This window comes from Helobdella robusta (assembly GCF_000326865.2).
Source record: "Helobdella robusta unplaced genomic scaffold HELROscaffold_14, whole genome shotgun sequence".
Lineage (NCBI taxonomy): Eukaryota > Metazoa > Annelida > Clitellata > Rhynchobdellida > Glossiphoniidae > Helobdella > Helobdella robusta.
This window is the reverse complement of record NW_008703782.1, coordinates 3,049,533-3,070,694: the sequence shown is the minus strand read 5'-3', so window position 1 is coordinate 3,070,694 and position 21,162 is coordinate 3,049,533. Positions and strand designations below refer to the sequence as shown.

Here is a 21,162-nt window from a genome sequence, read left to right as displayed (position 1 = left end):
CAGCTGTCCAACAAGGTGATGATGGGTCGCATGGAGAAGGAGATCAACCAGCTGAAGAAAAAATTAGAGGTAAGTTATTTGGAGGAAGTATTTTTTTTATAAGAAGCAATATTTTTAAAGCTCTGACAGCCAACTGATCATCCATCATATGGGCAAGTGAGTCTTTAACTTTGAAGAGACAAAACAAATCTATAATTGCAAACATCGGCTTAGTAAAAAAAAATATAAGTTTTATAATTCTTTAGTTTTATAAGTTTTCAATTCGCCAAAATCATGGTTCAGATTTTGATGGTAATGAAATTTGTTTCTAAACACTAAACAGCTGTATGAAAATGATGGTGGCAGCAATAAATTAGCAGCAGAGAGAGAGCAGCTGGCCAGAGAGACGGAGCAGTACGATCAGATGGTGATGAAGTACAAGAAGTTCATCATCATGTCAAGCAGGCTGAAGGAGGAAGATGACGAAGGAGATGATTTCCTCAAGGTTGATCAGAAGTTCTTTCAATCAAAAATAACTTCTAAATGTTCCAGCTGTATTTTATTTTGAGGTTTCAACTGTTAGTCTTCGTTGGCTGTTCACGTTTTTTATAAGGAGTGTTTCACATACATGCATGCTTATAAACACATGTACACCCACTCATGCAATAACTCTTCCGTTCTTTCGTTACTACTATTTTCTTCGTTAAATTTGCTGTAGCATACATGTTTTGATGTTTTTTTGCAATTCTTCATTCAGTTTTTTATTTTAAGTTTCTTATCATGGGTAAGTTTATAAGTAAATAAATAAATAAATGAACTTTTGCACTGTTTTAAAGTTTCAAATGCGACATTTAAGATTGTAAATTCGACTTACTTGTTGATTCAACTGTTCAATTCATTCAATTATGCTACTTAGCCGAAGTTCATAGTTTTTAATGGTCATAGTTTATGACAATTTGATGCTATTTTAAATTTTATGCTAACGTTAAATTACATTTCATAATCCGAAAGAAAAAAAGAAGAGAAACCTGGTTTGGCGGCAAAAAAGCCAAAAAACGCAAATCAGGTTGGTTGACTTCACTTTTAATATCAACGCCGTTTCATCTAACTGAGCAAAATGCTTTTATGGGATTGCATGAGAGTTTGATTGGTAAACAATGTTAACCAACCAACAGCCGACTACAATGAAATTATAGAGGAATGTGAAGATGCAGGTTTACGCAGTCCAGTGCATTTTTTTAGAAAGACATCGGCCAACATCAATCACTCCATACAGTGTCAGCACTCGCGTCGCATTGTCACTCAGAAGAAGGCTGCTTCACTGGAACCTGTCGATGAATTCTATAAAAGGTCTAGCAATGTTCAGCGAGATGCATCAGCAGTGGTAGTAGACGCCGCTTGCCAGTCTGAGGTTTTTTTCATTTCATCTCATTTCAAATTGATGCTGATGGCAAATTTTTGTTAACGTAAATTCGACGAAGTTAAATTTGTGAATATTCACAAAGAATTTAAATAAAACACTTGAAGCAGTATTTATTAATCTGGCAAAGTGTGTTAGAAAAAAATTGTTTGTCATTTCTATTCATTCTTACCATGAACTTGTTCTTTGTCAGATGGATGGCGAGTCTTTTGACCAGCTAAATACTGATTTAGAGAAACTTAAATTTGATTTGGAATGCAAGGAGCTAGAGATCCAACGTTGGTTAAGTTATTACTGACCATTGTGTATATTAGTATAAATAATCATTATGTCTTTTAATTGGAAATTTATAAAGTTATCCTTTGATAACTTGATGCTCATGTTCAAATTAATTTCAGACTTTATATTGAATATTTTCAGTGAGAGAGACAATCCAATATTATGGACTGCATGAATGATTGTTATAAGACAAAATATTAGATTAATTGTATCTTATCTATTACCAATATCTTTTATTATGTCAGATATTCAAAGTAAAGCTAAAGAGATGAATCGTTTATTGAAATCAGTTAGATAGTTTTTTTTTCCTATTTTTTAAAAATAGCTTATATATTTTTAAATCAGTCATTTTTGTTTTAAGTATTTTTTAATACACGTTGGCTGTTATAAAATGTAATAAATTTTGATATATTAATCATCATTTATATAAGAAATCTCCAGCCACTGAAAATCTCAGCACTCATGAAGCTCTGTGTAAATACAAACATATGTTAGTAGATTTTTCAATGGTTTTTTTTATTTAAAATATAACTTCAATTAAATGTGCCATTATAAATTATTAACGGTAACTTTTATACGAATTCATTTAAATCCATGTGAAGTTTTTTTATAAGCGTTTCCAGAAAGGTTAGGTGCCTATATCTTTGTGTCTATTGTAGTATTGTTACATTGTCAAATGACATGAAATGGAGAAGTATTTTTTGAACCGTGGGCTCCCGTGAAGTTTATTTAATATCGTTCACCGAGAATCATGATGATTTCTAGAACAATACAACATCTCTGACTAAAACCATGAACTCAACACGACAATAAAAATATTAACAAATATTATGAATGGGGAAACTTCTTTACTCAAAAGCGCAAATATTTCATGGCTACTTTAATTAAAATATAAAATCCCACAAAAACAGTAATTCTTTTATACCAACGAATCAGCCAAATTCCAACTCCGACTTACACTGCTGTAAAATTTCTTATAAAAATTTTTACCCATGCATTAATTTTATTTTAATATTTTCTCAACTCAATTGAAATTAATTCGATCTGACAATGAATTGAAAAAGAATTTAATGATATGGGGACCAAATAGACATTTGAAATAATTTTTTCAATGAAGGTAATAATTTATAAAACAGCACAATAGAAATATTTATAATTAATTCGAATAATGCGTTATGAGGAAAAGACTTGAAATTGTATTCATTTGCCAGGCACCACAATTTGAAGCAGCAATTTGATGGCCTGTTAGAATTTAATGATACTGTTAGTATATTTGAACTTGTTTGAATTTCTTATTAAAATTTTTAGTTTAATATTAAAAAGTTTGCTTATATTTATTTGGCCACTCAGACTTTTCTTTTCTCGTCAATTGCAGTAGTTAAGAAATTCTTTTCTAAAAATTGTTAGATTTCCCAGTCGTTTGATTATGTTGATTGAACCAACAATTCATCATTTGTTTTGTTTCTCTCCTTTACTAACCATTTAAAGTGGGATATCTTTTCAAGAGGCGGCTTCTCTTCAGATAACTTTTCACATATATATACATATTATATATCATGGGTGGATAAACTGTGGCTTGCCAGGGGCTATTTTATGTGGCTTGTAAACATAATTTAGTTTTAAATCATAAAAAAATAATTTTTTATATTTCAATTTAAACATTCACTTGGACAACAAAAGTTTTTGTAAAGAGTATTGTACGTTTGTCATTTTAATACTTTTCTTGAACTCCTTTAAGAGCTTTGCTGCCAATGTCAATTAAGAAACTTTTTTACACAATATATACAAAAAGCAAAAAATTTAATTTTCATTCAAGTCGCCTAAATAATTATTTTGTGATTTAATTTGATTGAAGGAAAAAATGGAGCTTGCAGATGTGGAAAGAAACACATTAAAAGAAAAAATTACTGAACTGATGGATGAACTCAAACTAAGAGATGATATTATCGTAAAAATGGACATGATGATTGATCAAACGAAAGTTGTCACTAGTGCAAATGATGGACACAAATCCAAACAATCTGTTGTCATAGCTTTACTAGAAATATTAGAGTCAAATGGTTTAGTCAAAAAATCAAGTGTTTTAAGTAATATGTCGATATTTAATTACAAAGTTAAACTTGAGAATAGTTCATTAGAGAATAATGAGTCATCAGTAGATGAAATGATTGCGACTGAAAAGATGGTTGATTCTGTAAACGATATTCTGGCAGTTGAATGTAAAGCATGTTTTGAACAAAATTCTGAAGTTGAAAATTTATCAGCCGTAGTAAATGAAAAGAAAATTGAAATAGAAAAGTTGAATGCAAAGTTATCTGATTATGTTTCAGATATTGAAAATTTCAAAGCAAACTTGACTGAAAAAAATTTAGAAATTGATAATTTAAAAATCAAATTATCTGAAATAATGAAGAATAATGAAAAACTAAATTCTACATTCATTGAATTTAAAGCTCTGCAAACCAAGTACGATGACGTTCACACAGAATTAAACTTGAAGAAAGAATTTATTAGAGATCTGGAATTGAACCTTAGTAAACAGGATATATTAATAGCTGAAAATGAAGCTTCAAAGTCTCAACTATCTCAAATTATTGAAGATCTAAATGTTCAGTTGCGGCAAAAAACAACGAAAGCTGTTGAACTAGAGACACTGTATTCAACTACTTTTGAAAAATTATGCATCAGCGAGAAAACGCTTGATAAGAGCAAAGAATTTGTGGCTGAAATGATTTCTGAAATATGCATCAGTTCACTAAGCGATGATCACCTTGAAAATATTTCAAGCATAAGTAAAGAAATCGACTGCTTGCGAAATAAATGCGCGTTAATGGAGAAAGCTGCTGATAAAAAGTTGAAGGAGTTTGAAGATACTATTGAACGAATGAATGCAGAGCTAGAAGAGGAAGTGAAAATCATAAGGGAGGAAGAAGAAGAAAAAAGAAAAGATTTGTTAGCACGGTTTGAAGAAGAGAAGAAATTACTGCAAGGGGATGCCGAAAATTTGAAATATTCTGAATCATTTGAATTGTCAAAAAGAGATAAAGATTATGAACAAGAAAATAATTTGTTGAAAGAAACTAATCAGAATTTGTTGAATGACATAGAACTATTAAATTCAAGGCATAATAACGCAAATGACTTGCATGTAAATGAAATACGAATCATCCATGATCAATACAAATCTCAAATTGAACAACTAACAAGTGAAAAGAAAGTTGAACTTTTAGATATAAAAAATATGTACGAAGATAGGATTAATGAGCTTAACAACGATCTTAAAGATAAAATGAATGACATTCAAATAAAACATGAGCAAGAACTATACACCTTGAAAGAAAAACTAGACGCAACTAAAAACTTATTGCAAGACAGCGAAAGGGATAAGCAGAGATTTCAAAAAGAGCAAGAAGATTTGTTGAATGTAACTAATCAAAGTTTATTGAATGATATAGAACTATTAAATTTAAAACTTAAGGAAACGAATGAAGTGCACCAAATTGAATTACAAAACATCCATCTTGAATACAAGTCCCAAATCGAACAGTTAACTAATGTAAAACAAGATGAGCTTTCAAATATTAGAAATATGTACGAAGATAAAATTAATAAACTGAACAACGAACATGAAAATAAAATTGATGATTGTACAATTAAATATGAACTTGAAGTAAAAATCTTGAAAGAAAAACTTGATGAGTCTAACAACTTGTTACAGGATTGCATGAAAGATAGGGAAAGATTTCAACAAGCACAAGATGATTTGTTGAAAATAACTAACCAAAGTTTGTTGAATGACATAGAACTATTAAATTCGAAACTTAATGAAACGAATGAAGTGCACCAAATTGAATTACAAAACATCCATCTTGAATACAAGTCTCAAATCGAACAGTTAACTAATGTAAAACAAGATGAGATTTCAAATATTAGAAATATGTACGAAGATAAAATTAATAAACTGAATAACGAACATGAAAATAAAATGGATGATTGTAAAATTAAATATGAACTTGAAGTAAAAATCTTGAAAGAAAAACTTGATGAGTCTAACAACTTGTTACAAGATTGCATGAAAGATAGGGAAAGATTTCAACAAGCACAAGATGATTTGTTGAAAATAACTAACCAAAATTTGTTGAATGACATAGAACTGTTAAATTCGAAACTTTATAAAACAGATGAACTGCACCAAATTGAATTACACAACATCCATCTTGAATACAAGTCCCAAATCGAACAGTTAGCTAATGTAAAACAAGATGAGCTTTCAGATATTAGAAATACATACGAAGATAAAATTAATAAACTTAACAACGATCATGAAAATAAAATGGATGATTGTAAAATTAAATATGAACTTGAAGTAAAAATCTTGAAAGATAAACTTGATGAGTCTAACAACTTGTTACAAGATTGCATGAAAGATAGGGAAAGATTTCAACAAGCACAAGATGATTTGTTGAAAATAACTAACCAAAGTTTGTTGAATGACATAGAACTGTTAAATTCAAAACTCGGTAATGCGAATGACCTGCACCTAAATGAAATACAAATCATCCATGATCAATACAAATCCCAAATTGAGCGACTAACAAGTGAAAAGCATGTTGAACTTTCAGATTTAAAAAATTTGTTCGAAGAAAGGATTGATAAACTGAACAACGAACTTAAAGATAAGATTAATGATATTAAAATTGAACACGAGCTAGAAGTAAAAACCTTAAAAGAAAAACTTGATGAGTCTAACAACTTGTTACAAGATTGCATGAAGGATAGGGAGAGATTTCAACAAGAGCAAGAGGATTTGTTGAAAGCAACTAATCAAGGTTTGTTGAATGACGTAAAACTATTAAATTCAAAACTCAATAGTGCGAATGACCTGCATCTAATCGAAATACAAAACATCCATGATCAATACAAATCCCAAATTGAGCAACTAACAAGTGAAAAGCAAGTTGAACTTTCAAATTTAAAAAATATGTACAAAGATAGGATTGATAAACTGAACGACGATCTTAAAGATAAGATTAATGATATTAAAATTGAACACGAATTAGAAGTAAAAACCTTAAAAGAAAAACTTGATGAGTCTAACAACTTGTTACAGAACGGCGCAAGGGATACGCAGAGATTTCAACAAGAGCAAGAAGATTTGTTGAAGGTAACTAATCAAAGTTTATTGAATGATATTGAACTATTAAATTCGAAACTTAATGAAACGAATGAAGTGCACCAAATTGAATTACAAAACATCCATCTTGAATACAAGTCCCAAATCGAACAGTTAACTAATGTAAAACAAGATGAACTTTCAAATATTAGAAATATGTACGAAGATAGAATGAATAAACTAAACAGCGAACTCCAAGATAAAGTCAATGGTTGTAAAACTGAACTTGAACTAGAAGTTGAAACCTTGAGAAAAAAACTCGATGAATCTAATAATTTGATACAAGACTGCATGAAAGATAGGGAGAGATTTCAACGAGAGCAAGAGGATTTGATGAAATTTGTTAAAAACCAGCATGAAGCCGAAATGACAGTTATAAAAGAGCATCAGCGGAAGGAATTGGAAATCAATATTGAACGCATTTCAAGTGAACTCAACAAAAAATATAACCAAGTTGTTTCAAATAATAATTTAAAAATCGAAAGTTTGAATAAACAAATTGAAAATTACAAAGCTTTAGAAGGTTTTGTTAAAAGTAAAATTAACCATATAGTAAAATCTTTTCAAATTTCTTTTGACCCAACACCCGTTTCAACAGAAGAGAATCTTTTATCGGTTGTCTTCGAGTCTATTTATTCATTTTTGAAGACCAAAACAGATGAATTGAATGGAGCTCAGACAACTAGTGATGCCATTCAAGAGATGTTGGTGAGTAAGAAGAACGAGTTAAAATCACTGGAAATTGAAATTTTACAACTAAAATCGTTGTTAAATGAAGAACAACTTCGAAATACTTCATTGAAAAAGGAATGTTTGGCAAAAGAGACAGAATTGGCCTCTTACGTTCTCAAAAATAAATCTGAACGTGAAAATGCGAAAAAATACGTAGATAATGGTATGTTTAATTTTAACTATTTTTTCCTGATCGTCACCACTAAATAGAATCTATTTTTGTTAAATTGTCTTTAAATTAGCAAATGCATCACATGAAATGAAAATTTCAGAAAATGCGAAGTTGAAGCTACAACTGGGAAAAGCCCAAAGTGATTCAAAGCGATATGCCAATGAACTTCTGGAGGTAATTTTATGGTGAAATATTTTTAGCTAAATTTTTTTGAAATTTTATAGTGTAAAAAAATTATTTCTTCTCATACATAGTGTAAATGAATGTAAAATGGAAAACGGTTAATCGGACCACGTTGTTGTGACGCGTCTAAAAAAGCTAATGCAAAATTATTTATGATTTAGGAGATGTACAGGAATCTAATAATAAAATTAATTGTCTAATAGTTGCCTTTACCTTCGATTTGCCTCTAATAATATGATAATATCCACTGTACTGAGTTATTGGACTGTAACCCCAAATTGATTCACAATAATTAAAATACGAATAAACTAAAGAATTTTATGATGAATACTAGATGAAATTATGCCATTTTAATTTGAGACGATAAATAATACCAAGATTTTTGAGACTTAGTACGATCTAACGAATATAATAAATTTGGAACGATAAAAACTAAAATTTTTGTCAACTTAACATGACTAGTTGATGAAAATGTTTGAATGTAATAAACGACTACAAAATAAAAATCATTCATCGTTTGTGTCATTCTCATGAAATTTCAAATCCGACAGCTTTGATTATTTTACTGATTGTAGCACAATTAATAGACTTTACAACGTTTTGTGTTTTTTTTATCTTTGAGCTCTGTAGTTAATTTAAAAGGGAAATTTGTTCAGTTGCTCTTTCCATTTTGCCGATTTAATTAAAATCTTGTTCACGCACTGACATTTTGGACTTAGACACAGTTATTGTATGTGCTGAATTTGAAGTTGACATGTACTACTTGATCAAATAATTTTAATTAACAACCATCACTCATCAGTTCTGATGCCTTAAATCATTATTATATTATAATTGTAAGTAAGATCATGATGAAATTTGACAAAGATTCATGGAAAGATATTTTTTCTTTTACTCATTAAAAATCAAGGCAATTGAAGAATTTTGGTAAACCTTCTGCTATACGTGTTATTTGTAGTATTTATTAGCTCGAAAAAAGAAACAATATAGAAGTTAATTTTATTTTATTTCTGGTTTTGCTACAGAAGAAAAAAGATGTTTTTTGGAACATCAACCATTCTTGATTTGAGGAAATTTAAAACAGACTTCGTTTTATGCCTTTTGTAGCAGGCATCATAGTGTTCTTTGTAACAAACATACTATCCTGTTCATTTTCATGTAAGAGAAAGCTTCAGCTTCATCATTATTTGTAAATTTTAGAAAATTAGAAACCTTACTTTTTCAAAACAAAAGTAAATAAAAATGAAAAACGTTGTAATATGAAAAAGTTCGAACTTGGGCGAGGATTTTTATTTATTCACTATATTGATTCAACCACCAAATTAACCGCAAATTCAGCTGAAGAAATGCTTGGAAACTCGCAACATGGAAGAACTGAGAGAGGCGAATGCCTCGTTGAAGAGGAAAGTTCTTGATTTGGAAAGAGGAAAAGACGAAAAGTATGAAAGAATCAGCAGGGTATGCTCCGCATTAAAGGTCAGTTCTTTAGTTTGCGATAGACATTTGTTAATTAGTGTACTATACACCGAGTTTATCGTTCTGGTTCAATGTTATTATGAATAATTATTTGATCTAACTTTTGAGGCCGAGTCATGTTAATATAGCTCTGCAGTAAATTAGTAAAGATATTGGTACTAGTAATAAATGCTAGGCGTCATATTATCGCCAAAAGATTGTGCACTGCTAACTAAGCTAATGTTTTTTTAATTTAAATGCAATATTTATGTAATTTAATAAAGATTTCGATTTTGTCAAACTAGCAAATGGCTTGTCAAATTTTATATGGTATAATTTGAACGAAACTGTTGATACTTTCTGAGGTCTGTTATTGTCAAATTTTTTCAATTAATCAGGAGAAAATAATGGAGAAAGACAAAATATATTTTATACAAAAGCAAGAAATTTTGAATCTCAAAACCCAACTTATAAATCCACAAACACCGTCATCCAACGTCCCAATTGTAAGCCCGCAACTTTCGGCAGACGTTGGAACGTGCGAGGAACGCATCTTACAAAACCTCAGAAACACAGTTTCCAAGCTGCTCGAAGAAAAAGAACATTTAACTAGGAAGAATCTTGAATTGCAAACTAAGGTCACTGAGTTGGAAATTAAACACTTGGATGATAAGTCAAAGGTAAAATGTTTCATGTCAACTGATCGTTAGTTTGTATTACCAAAATCTTTGAACAAATTTTATTGAATTATATTCTACTTGCAAATATTACTCTTATTAATGGTCGTTTGACACATTTTCTGCTTAAAGATGATTTAGAAATTTAAATTGATTGATGTGTACTCTCCAGTTGAAGAAAGTTCTTGAAAGGCAACAAAGACAGCAGCAGCAACAGGCGAATCATCCTTCAGACCCTGACGCATCTTCACAATGTAAACCATCCACTTCTTCCTCGTCCTCGCCGGCGACGCTCTTACAAAGTATTGAAAATCGCGAGAAAAACGACTTGATGGGTGCTGCAGACGACGACCCAACTGTGAAATTGTTTGATAAATTAAGGGCCACCCAGACATCTGATGTTTATTTAAAACTTCAGAGGAAATAATTTTTTCTATGCTATTATTGCTTGAACCCTCTGTTTATTGTTTTGTGTACAGACCAAATATGATTAAATGAAATTGTTTTGAGTATATAGTGCCATTTTCAAAAATATTTAACTCGTCTATTTTTTGTTTGTTTGTATAACAGTTATACATTTTAAACCTGATTTTATATGCAATAAAATGTGACAGTAGTCTTCATAGCACAGTTTTTAGTGAGGTTTCGAAGTTTTGTGATATTTGCAGTGGTCGGAACTGATTTTTTATCTGACTTTCGGAAGGAATTTTGAAAATCGGTTTCATTCATGTTCTAAACTTCACTTTTCAATCTGGTGTTTTGAAGATAAATGTTTAGAAAAAGTCGCACCACCGCTATTGAAAACTTAAATTTCAAAAAGAACAAGCTGCTTCTATGCATGACACGTAATCTAACAAAAAAAAGTTGCATGAAATTAAAACTCAGTTACTTGCAACGTACAATTGGAATCCTTCCCACTAAAAATTTTAGAAACAGGAATCATCGATAATAAGGACACGTAAAAGTGTCATATTCACAAAGTTGAAGATCGTAATAACTAATTAAATGACGTTAAGTATTCACAATGTTCTTCATCAGTTAGCCCATACATACATTGGTCATCGAGAGGACACGCAGCAAAGCATTGTCGCGGGTTCATCCAGTGTGGTTCGTAAAAAATTTTTTTTTATAAAAATATTAAATTGCAATCTTTTTAATTTTTTGACATGATAACTTTTTTGATTCAAACGCACCTGCGAACAAATATGCGACGCTTTCATTGTTGACCTTCATTGATTCAAGCAGGTCAAAACTTGTTTGAAAGAAACCGCCACGAAAAAAATTCTTTTTAGACTAGCAAAAAATAATTATGCCATTTATTTTATCGCTCTTATTTCTTACTACCTTTCGGAAATATTATATCAAAAAATTTTTCTTTTTCAATTAAATGTCTTACTATTTGGTTATTGTTATATTTCTCTGACCTGTTTTTTCTCTAATCCGTACAAACGCACGGGCGCACACGCACGCACGCGCAGACACACACACATATACATATACATGCGCGAGGGTGATATTTGTAGTGTTTCAATATCACATTTTATTCTATTTATGTTGGATAATATCAACGAGACTTGTAGACAAATCTTATGATTTGACTATCCAAAACAATTTTGTAAGGAATATTTTGATTAATTGATGGTAGTTGAAAATGATCAATAAGACCTGCTTCATAAGAATTTTATTTTATCTCAATGGTAAGAAATTTTTTTACAAGTTAAAAACAGTTTTAAAGCGAAAAAATAATTTATTAAATTTTGCCTCAAGAAATTTTTTTGATATCTTTCAAATATGCGTGTGCTCAAAATTTGGCACTCAACAAGCCAACAGCCAGCAGCTCGGTTTACGCAAGTGAAGGAATATACAGTGGCCCAAACTTGATGGTAGATGGCGATAGAGATCCTGAATATTTTGCTGGACACTGTTTCATGTCAAGTGATGGTCCGGCTGGTCCTAATTGGGCTCTGCTTGATCTCGCGGATTACTATTTTGTTGACTCTGCCATACTGTTCGCAAGAAATGATAAGGGTTAACAAGTTTAATAATTCGGGTTTCATTTATTTTTTATTGTTTGCCTAGCAATTTATCAATTTTTTGACAAATAATTTTTATTGTTTATTTGTTTTTTCATACAAATGAGTTTAACTGAATCGGTTCGCTAAAAGTAATCAACAGTGTATTTCCAGTTGGTCGAATGGGAAATTTTTTGATTGGACTGACTTCGGAAAATTATTTTGAACCTGGATCAAAAATCCTCCGAGGGACTTACCCCCTCTGTGGCCAGTACAGATACCCAATTGTGGCCAGTGCCAAACACACCCTCAAATGTAATGCCAACATCAAATTATCATATCGTTACGTCATCGTCCAACAACCCACCAATGGAGACGGTTATCTTACAGTCTGTGAAATGGAAGTTTACTCTGCTAAAAATCTAAATTGTAAGAATTATTTTTTTTCTGATACGTCCAAACTTAAATTTCAGTTTAAAATTAAATATTTTGTCTTAACCCAGCTTTAAAATAAATAAATAAATTTTATACTACCACCAATTTGTGAAAGCCAAAATATGGAAACGTCACTCCAACTATCAGTTGGTCGGATACAATTTCGGCGAAATCAAACCCAGCAACAAACTTGAGTGCTTGCTGAAATGCCTACCAGGTGAATGTGATTCTTTTAATTTTCAAGTCGTTGAAGAAATCTGCCAATTGAACAATCACCTGAACGGCTACGAGCAAAGTGACTTGAGAAATACATCTGGATGGTCGTTTTACGAAGTTCACTTTGCCTAATAATCTTTTTGCTACTTTTAACAAACCTTCATGTCTGTTCGGACAAGTTTTTTGTGAAGACTACTAATCTTTTTCTATGTTGTTGAGATGTTGAATTGTTTTAAATTACGTTTCTCAATAATTGTGAAAAATAATTGAATTATTAAAAACAATTACTAACAATTTTAAGTTAATAGCACTTTAATAGTAGCGAGTATGACTCTTAACATTATAAATTGATGACAGTCAATAAATTATCTCGTATAACAACGCAAACGATCAATCACAAACACCGGCGCGAAAAATGTTTCATTCGTGTTAAATGCTGAATTTGATTCACATTTGAAATAAAAGCGCCATCCCAGTGTCCCATGCTTGCCGGTTTTGCGTACGTGCCATATCAGCCACATGTTTGCCACGTGAAATCAAACGCTCCTGAACTAAACTTGGACCAATCTCTACGAAATGTCTCATTAAAAGTGTTGTCTATATAAAATATAACTAAAATTTAATTAAATCTAAATTAAACAATATATGTAGCTTTGCCATAATTATTGTGTTTATAATTTGATGACCTAGATCCAGAAATTTTTATCCTCATAAACAACAGTTTTTCCAAGATCAACTCTAAATGTGTGATCTAATAAAGAACTAATAAATTTGAGCACGTTCACACGTTTATAATAGATACGTTCACTTTTTGTCTAGTTAGCTAAGGGCTTTTTCTAATCATTTTAATGAACAATATTTTTTGTTCTTCAATATGCTGCTATGATAGATGCAAAGCTGCTGACAAACTATTCCTTACTTAGTTTGAATTTAAATTTTTGTGACACAAAGCCTGTGACACCCACTCCAAAAATCTTATATACATTTGTCCATAAGTTAACAATCAAGGTCAAGGTCTAATGAATGCTGATAGCAATAAAGGTCTAATAAAAGTTGGAGACATGGCACAGTCGCACTTTCCTAGCTAATTGTATCCCAAGAATAGAAACAAATGCTAAGGAAAAGTTAATTAAAATTTATTGAGTAAAAATTACTGAAATTAGTCAAAATTTTTTGTGGGGCTTGCATGAAATTAACAAACAATAGTTGATGTTAAATTATGATGTCAGCGTGACGCAACATGAAGCTGCTACCAACAAACATTTATTTATTGATTCTCAGCTATTGACAGGCAACTTAGATGTAACAGGTAGTATAGTCATAGTAAAATAACTATTTATATGTGCATATTAGTAATGTGGTTATCTAGTTGAAAGGCAAGTAGAATCTCATCCTCAAGCGTGTCTCTGGCGGGCAGTTGCAGGCCACTACAACAGTTTTTGATATATTATATTTCGGTTATCATATTGTTATAATTGAATAGTAGGCTACCAATAAAGTAAGCGAGTGAGCAAAACAATTTAAATCTAGTTTATCAAAAAAATGTTCAAAAAGCGATTTTCACTCAAGTTTATAGCAATTACCCTATATTTGTAATTAATCAATTAAATGAATTTTCGATGTTTTTATTATACTTAAAAAATCAGTAATCTGACAGACGTAGAAACTGTTACAACATACAAAGCGATAGTAATAGAATGGATAACGAAAAATAATTAAAGGAGTAAGAATAGATTGAGAAAATGGCAAATGAAATAAGGATTTAAAAAGCGAATAAATAAAATAATTATTTATGTGGCTATTTAAGGCCTTAGTAGGTGAGTTATGTGATCAGAGTGAAGAATGATAAGGAGTACGAATGTTTAACTGTTGTAAGCATGGAAAACTAAACAATGATTTGATAAAACGAATAAATAGAGTAATGATTATTTGACTAGTTATTGACTTAGTGAGTTAAGAGTTAATGAAGGAAAAAGAATAAACAAAAATTGAACAAATGACAAATGTTTAATGAGCGTTAATAGATTAGTATTAATTAAAATTATCTAGATACAATTTTTATAAAATAATATAAAATTGAATCTTACATTATACCATAAATTTTGTGATTGACTTATTCTATATGTAGGAATTCATATTATAGTATATTCTGAATTCTATATATCAATAAGGGATTACATTCGTGAAGTCCTTGGGCCACCTGTTGAATACTACCACATTTCAACCATGATATTATATCCATGATTTCAACTGCTACAAAGTGCTAAATATCTGGTTTTGTGGGGTCCGATGGTCGCCAATGTTCTGAAAGGTTGAGGCACGAGAAAGAAGAAGAGATTATGTACGAAGATGGATATATTTGAGACCTTTTTATTTCATCAAATCAACCATTGAAATCGGAGAGGTGAAATCAATGAATGGAAATGATCTGGAAATCGATATATGGAGACATGTATGATTGCAAAGATCCAATGCATATAAATAGAGTATATATGTTGCATTCTATATATATGATCAAATCATATATATAAAATACATATATATTCTATATATGATATAATATATATATATATATATATGATATATTCTATATCAAGGGGAGGCCAATTTACCAGCATACAACACCTTCTTATGGGTTGAAGCAGGGATATGCAAAGAACCTCAATTTTTTCAACTTTTAATTATTTTCAGTAATGTCTCCCCTTGCTCCAAACCACATAACTAGAATAATAGGACTAATCGATCAATTCGATCTATCGGTCGGTCGGGCTATTTGTCGTGCTTGGATTGTTGGCTTACGAAATTGCATGGATTTGAACGAGCAAGCTAAATGAAATATTTACTTGATTTAATATGCTTAAAACATTGTAGTAATTCTATTTAATTTTAATAATGATTAATAGAATTATGTATTAATAAATTGTTTTTGTTAATTTGAATATAAAAATTTCTTTTGGTCCGATGAAATCCGGTGGCTTACTGAAGCCGAAGGTTGGCTTAGTAGGATTGAACTATAGTCACCCTTTTTTTACACTATTCGATCATGTTAAAAATTGGTTTGCTTATGAAATAAATGGCCTAAATAAATCAAAATAGTTATTTGAACAACTATCTTCATTATATTCAATGAATATTTTACACTCTGCTGGTGCTCATAAGAAACTGGCTGCTGAAATCATACGTTGGCTTACAGCAGTGGCTTACAGGGTTTCATAGAACTCTTACGATAGCACTTTTTTGTACATATAATGCATTAAATAAATCAATATATTCATATCACAATTATTTTTGTCAGTATAAACATAGAAATTGCTTTTGTCAGGTGAAAAACAGTGGCTTACTGAAGCCGTAGGTTGGCTTAATCGGATTTTTTCTCATGTATACAATACTATGAGATAAATCAATCAAACAATCAGTCAGTCGGTCGGTCGGTCGGCCAGCCAGCCAGCCAGTCAATCAATCAACCAACCGATCAATCAACCGATCAATCAATCAACTAAATTGAATGAACCAAATAAACAAAAATAAAAAAAATAAATAAAAAAAAATTTGCAAGGCCTGTTCAAACTCGAACAAACAGTTAACCGTACAGATCTACAAACAATTTCGAGATTTTAGTAAAGAAAGAAAAACACAGTAGTTGCTTTTATTTGAATTCATTCAAAAATGAAAAGTGACGGTTAATTAAAATTTTAAAATGTCAATTTTTTTAAAAATTCGTATTTTAAATAAACAAATATAACAAAATATCGACCGATAAAAATAATTATTATCCATTATTATTATTATCATACACACTCCTTAAAAGTTCTCGAAGGATAATAAACCACGTAACATGAACATTTAGTAAGAACAGTTCACAACATATCATAATGACTAAATCAACATACTAAACAGAAATATTTATACATGCATATATACAAAGTAAATCAAGAAATATCCAAAAATTATATAACCAATTTAAAAAAAAACTATAAACCAGTCAACATTTAATGAATAAATAAATAGACATTATTAAAAAGATTGTTCAACAACAACACACGTTTAGACGGCATTTTCCCCGAGATCGGGGGTTGCCGTTTGGCTACCTATGATGAAACCGAAATACCCCTCGACGCCATCCACATCTGTCACTCGCCTCAGTATCACGCAACCCCGCTTTCACCCTGTCCTTCTCCACCTGCTCTCTCCATCCCAATCGCGGACGACCCCTTCCTACCACTCCTTCAACCTCGAACTCCAACGCTCGCCTAATCCCGACCCTTTCATCCCTTCTCAACACATGTCCATACCACCGCAATCTCGATCTCCTTATCAATGTCACAATGTCCTCATTCAGTCCCATCATTGACATCAGCTCTGTACTACTCCTCCTATCCTTCACTTTAACCCCACACATCATCCTCACCATAGCTCTTTCAGCCCTCTGCAGTACACTTTCCTCCTCTCTCCTCAACACCCAAGTTTCACCACCATATACCATCGCTGCTCTCACACATGCTTTATATACCCTCCCTTTCATCTTCACTGACCATTTCTTTCCACACAATACCCCACCCAGTTCCCTAAATTTCATCCATCCCACACGAACTCTAGCCGTAACTGCGCTCAAACATCCTCCATCCGCATTCAGCTTATCACCTAAGTAAACAAAGCTTTCCACTCTTTCAATACCACCACTCAACCCCGTCCTTGCGTCCGTCCTATTAATCACACCATGAACACATTTCTTACATTTGAACGTGCCTTCCACCTTTTTCAGTGCCCCCCTCACACCACTACATCTCTTATGCACCCATTTCTGACATCCTATACACAATACCGAGTTAGCCTTCACTCTCCTATCCCATACCCCACAGGGGTCTATTTTACTTATCACTCGCTCCCCACCTTCCCCACTCACCATTACCTTCGTCTTACCAATATTAACTTTTAACCCTTTCTTTTCAATAACACTTTTCCATCTGTCAAATTTTAACTGCAATTCTTCCATGCTATCAGCCATCAAGACTAAATCATCTGCATACAAAATCTCAAATAACAACCCCTCCATTATGTTTCCACACACAACATCCATCACAATTGCAAACAGAAACGGTGATAACACTGATCCTTGATGCACTCCTACCTTAACACTAAAAGCGTCTGACATCCCCCTTCCAACTCTCACCTTTGTCTTTGCCCCTTCATACAGCTGCATCACAGCTTTAACAAGTCTCTCATTCACTCCTTTCTTCCTCAACGCCCATTCAATGACCTTCCTCGGTACTCGATCAAAAGCCTTTTCTAGATCCACAAAACACATGTACAATCTTCGTTTCTTCTTTCTATAATTCTCCTGCAACATTCTCACCATGAACACCGCATCCACCGTTCCCCTACCAGGCATAAACCCACACTGCATTTCATTAACTGTCACCATACTTCTCAACCTCCTCTCAAGCACCCTCTCCACTACCTTCATTCCGTGCTCTAGTAATTTCACACCCCTGTATGACCCACAATCTCTCACATCTCCTTTGCCCTTATACAACGGCACCAACACACTGTGTCGCCAATCCTCAGGTATACCTTCATCATCAAACATACTGTTAGCAATTCTCATCATAATTTCAATTCCTATCACCCCACTCGCTTTAATATGTTCTGCCGCCACTTCCGAAACCCCTGTCGCCTTACCTAGTTTCATTTCTCTAACTGCTTTCTTTACTTCCTCCATCGTCACCTTCTCTATGGGTCCGTGTGTGACCGCGGATTCCACATCTCCATCCCACTCATTCTCTTCATTCATCAACCTTTCCATATGAGCTTTCCACACCTGAGCTTTTTCCTCCTCATCTATGCACAACTTGCCAGATCCATCCAAAACACATCCATTCCCTATAACATCTTTCCTATCCCTCATTGACTGCTTTGCTACTTTGAACATTTTCCTCGAACTCACATCAAATTCCATTTCCTTCATTAACCTATCTGATGCTTTCGTCATTGCAGTTGCCACTGCCTGTTTTGCAACCTTCTTAGCCTTCCTATACTCAGACTCCGCTTCCCCCGTCATGTCCCTTCTCCATACCCTAAACCTCTCCTTCTTGACTTCCAAAACCCTTCTTATATCTTCATCCCACCACCACGTCTCACCATGCCTACACTTTCCTTTCGTCCATCCACCTACTTTATCTGCCGTAGCCAACACACAGTCCCTGTATCTCTCCCAAACATCTCCATCCTTACCACTCTCCCAATTTTTAGCCACCTTCACTTCAAATGCCTTCCTCACCTCTGCATTCTGCAACTTCCATGTCTTTCTCTTTGCCACAAACTTATCCTTCCTCCTCCTCCCCATTTCTTTTGATGTCACAAAGATTGTTCAAAAAGGTACAATTTAAGGCGACGACGAGAATGAAATGTAGTTTGTTTTGTTGGTGTGGTGTTGTGAAGCGAAAACAAACACATCACACAAAACTAGTAAGAAGTCGCAAAAATAATTGTCAGTCACCTACCTATAATAAAATTACTCTCAGGGCCCTAGCTTACTTATAAACATTGACTCAACTCACTTACCTACAAATTTGTATTTCTCGTTTTAGATGTTTCAAGTATTTTATTTAACATATTTTAGCGTTTTTATTTTACTTGAAGCTTTTTAACTAATGTTAAGCCCTGGCCTACCTACAATTGTTTAACTCATCTCAGTCCCTAACTTACCTATGAATTAAATTAAAGCCCGGTTCACGGTAAAGAAAATATAAAGTTGAAGAGAAACATAGCAACAACGACACCGAATGAATGGATGTTGTGTATGTATGTGTTGTATCGATGTGTGTGTATGTAAATGTGAGGGCGCGCACTCTCCAGAAACTTCACTCAATACCGACGAACCTCCATTGCACCGACCATCATCTGACACGCATCGATGGAATGATACTGAAAAATAAATTGAAAAAAAAATTAATTCACGAAAATAAAAAACAAGCAATTGGAAAAAATAGACAACTTATCTTTTTGAGATAACACTCAATCTTTGCTCAAATTCGAGTACTTTCAAAGGTACAATGAGACAAAAACAAATTTACCTTTAACATTATCTTCGATTTGTATCGGAACGATCATCATGAGACCACCATCTGAAACGTGCTGACGCCCACCACAGCCCACCTCTCATCATTCTGTAGACAAGTTTTTATTAATTAGCGAAGTAGTAAATCAAGAAACAAAGGAATGAACGAATAAATGATTAACTGAGTGATTGAACGATTGATTGAATGAATAAATTAACTAATTAATCAACCAATGACTTAATGAATGAATAGAATGAATCAATGAATAAATTAACTGAGGAATAATTTGAAAGATAGTGATAAAATGAATGAATGAATGAGAAAAATAAAATAAAGAAACTAAATCATACTTCAAAAACCGTCGTTGTTGTTATCTTCGAATTGTAATCGGAACGATCATCATGAGACCTTTCATCATTCTGTAGACATTTTTTTAATAGCGTATTAGTAAATCAAGGAACAAAGGAACGATCGAATAAATGATTAACTGAATGATTGAATAATTGGTTGAATGAATGAGTGAATGAATGAATTAATAAATCAATGATTCAATTAAGGAATAGAAGAATTAACGAATCAATTAATAGAAGAATAATTTAAAAAGTTGAGTGATAAAATGAACGAATGAGAAAAATAAAAAACAGTCGAACAGCCAACGAGCTGATTCTTCCTACACCACCATCATCATATGTAAATCATCATGAGACCACCATCTAAAACGTGCTGACTCCCACCACTGCCCATATCTCATCATTCTGTAAACAAAATTTTTTTATTTGCGTAGTAGTAAATGAATGTTAGAATCTTAGAAGCAAAAAAAATTAAATTATAAAATGAAAATAATGTCAAATAAATAAAATTTTAAAATAATAAAATAAGTAAAATGTAAAAAAAACTTACCGTCGTCCATACGACAAAGACAGAATGTTGAATGCGGTCCGGTTCCTACGTTGTCCTCCAAAACTGGTGCCAGTCCTCCTCGAGATTGTTGTTGAAACACAGCCCGTGTTGATGGAGAAAAATAGAGAAAGAGTAGATTCTCATAAGAAAGCTTAGCGGTGCCTGCATCTTAAATTGTTTAATAAAAATAATCCTATCTACCTATTCAATTACCTTAACTAATCTGTATTAAATTGTTAATGGTACGATAGTCGAAAGTCCCCCTTCATTCTTCCTCCTTGCACAGAGGTTCACCGACAGCCAGGGCACCGGATAGAAAACCATTGCCGTGCGGATAATAGACTATTGCCGTGCGGATAGTAAACCATTTGCCGTCCGGAAGCCGTGCGGGTAGTAGACTATGGCCGAGCCGCATGGTAAATCATTACCGTGCAGATAGTAAACCATTGCCGTCCGGATAGTAAACCATTG

General features: G+C 32.5%; 1 protein-coding gene across 1 annotated transcript; it reads left to right on the top strand.

Annotated features, from left to right (window-relative positions):
* Positions 1-11,721: 11,721 nt before the first annotated feature.
* HELRODRAFT_168967 (hypothetical protein) lies at positions 11,722-12,865 on the top strand (the record flags this gene model as incomplete). Its single annotated transcript, XM_009014806.1, has 4 exons — positions 11,722-11,767; positions 11,838-12,098; positions 12,332-12,511; positions 12,633-12,865. 4 exons carry the CDS (start codon positions 11,722-11,724, stop codon positions 12,863-12,865), a joined length of 720 nt encoding a protein of 239 aa, XP_009013054.1.
* Positions 12,866-21,162: the final 8,297 nt, after the last annotated feature.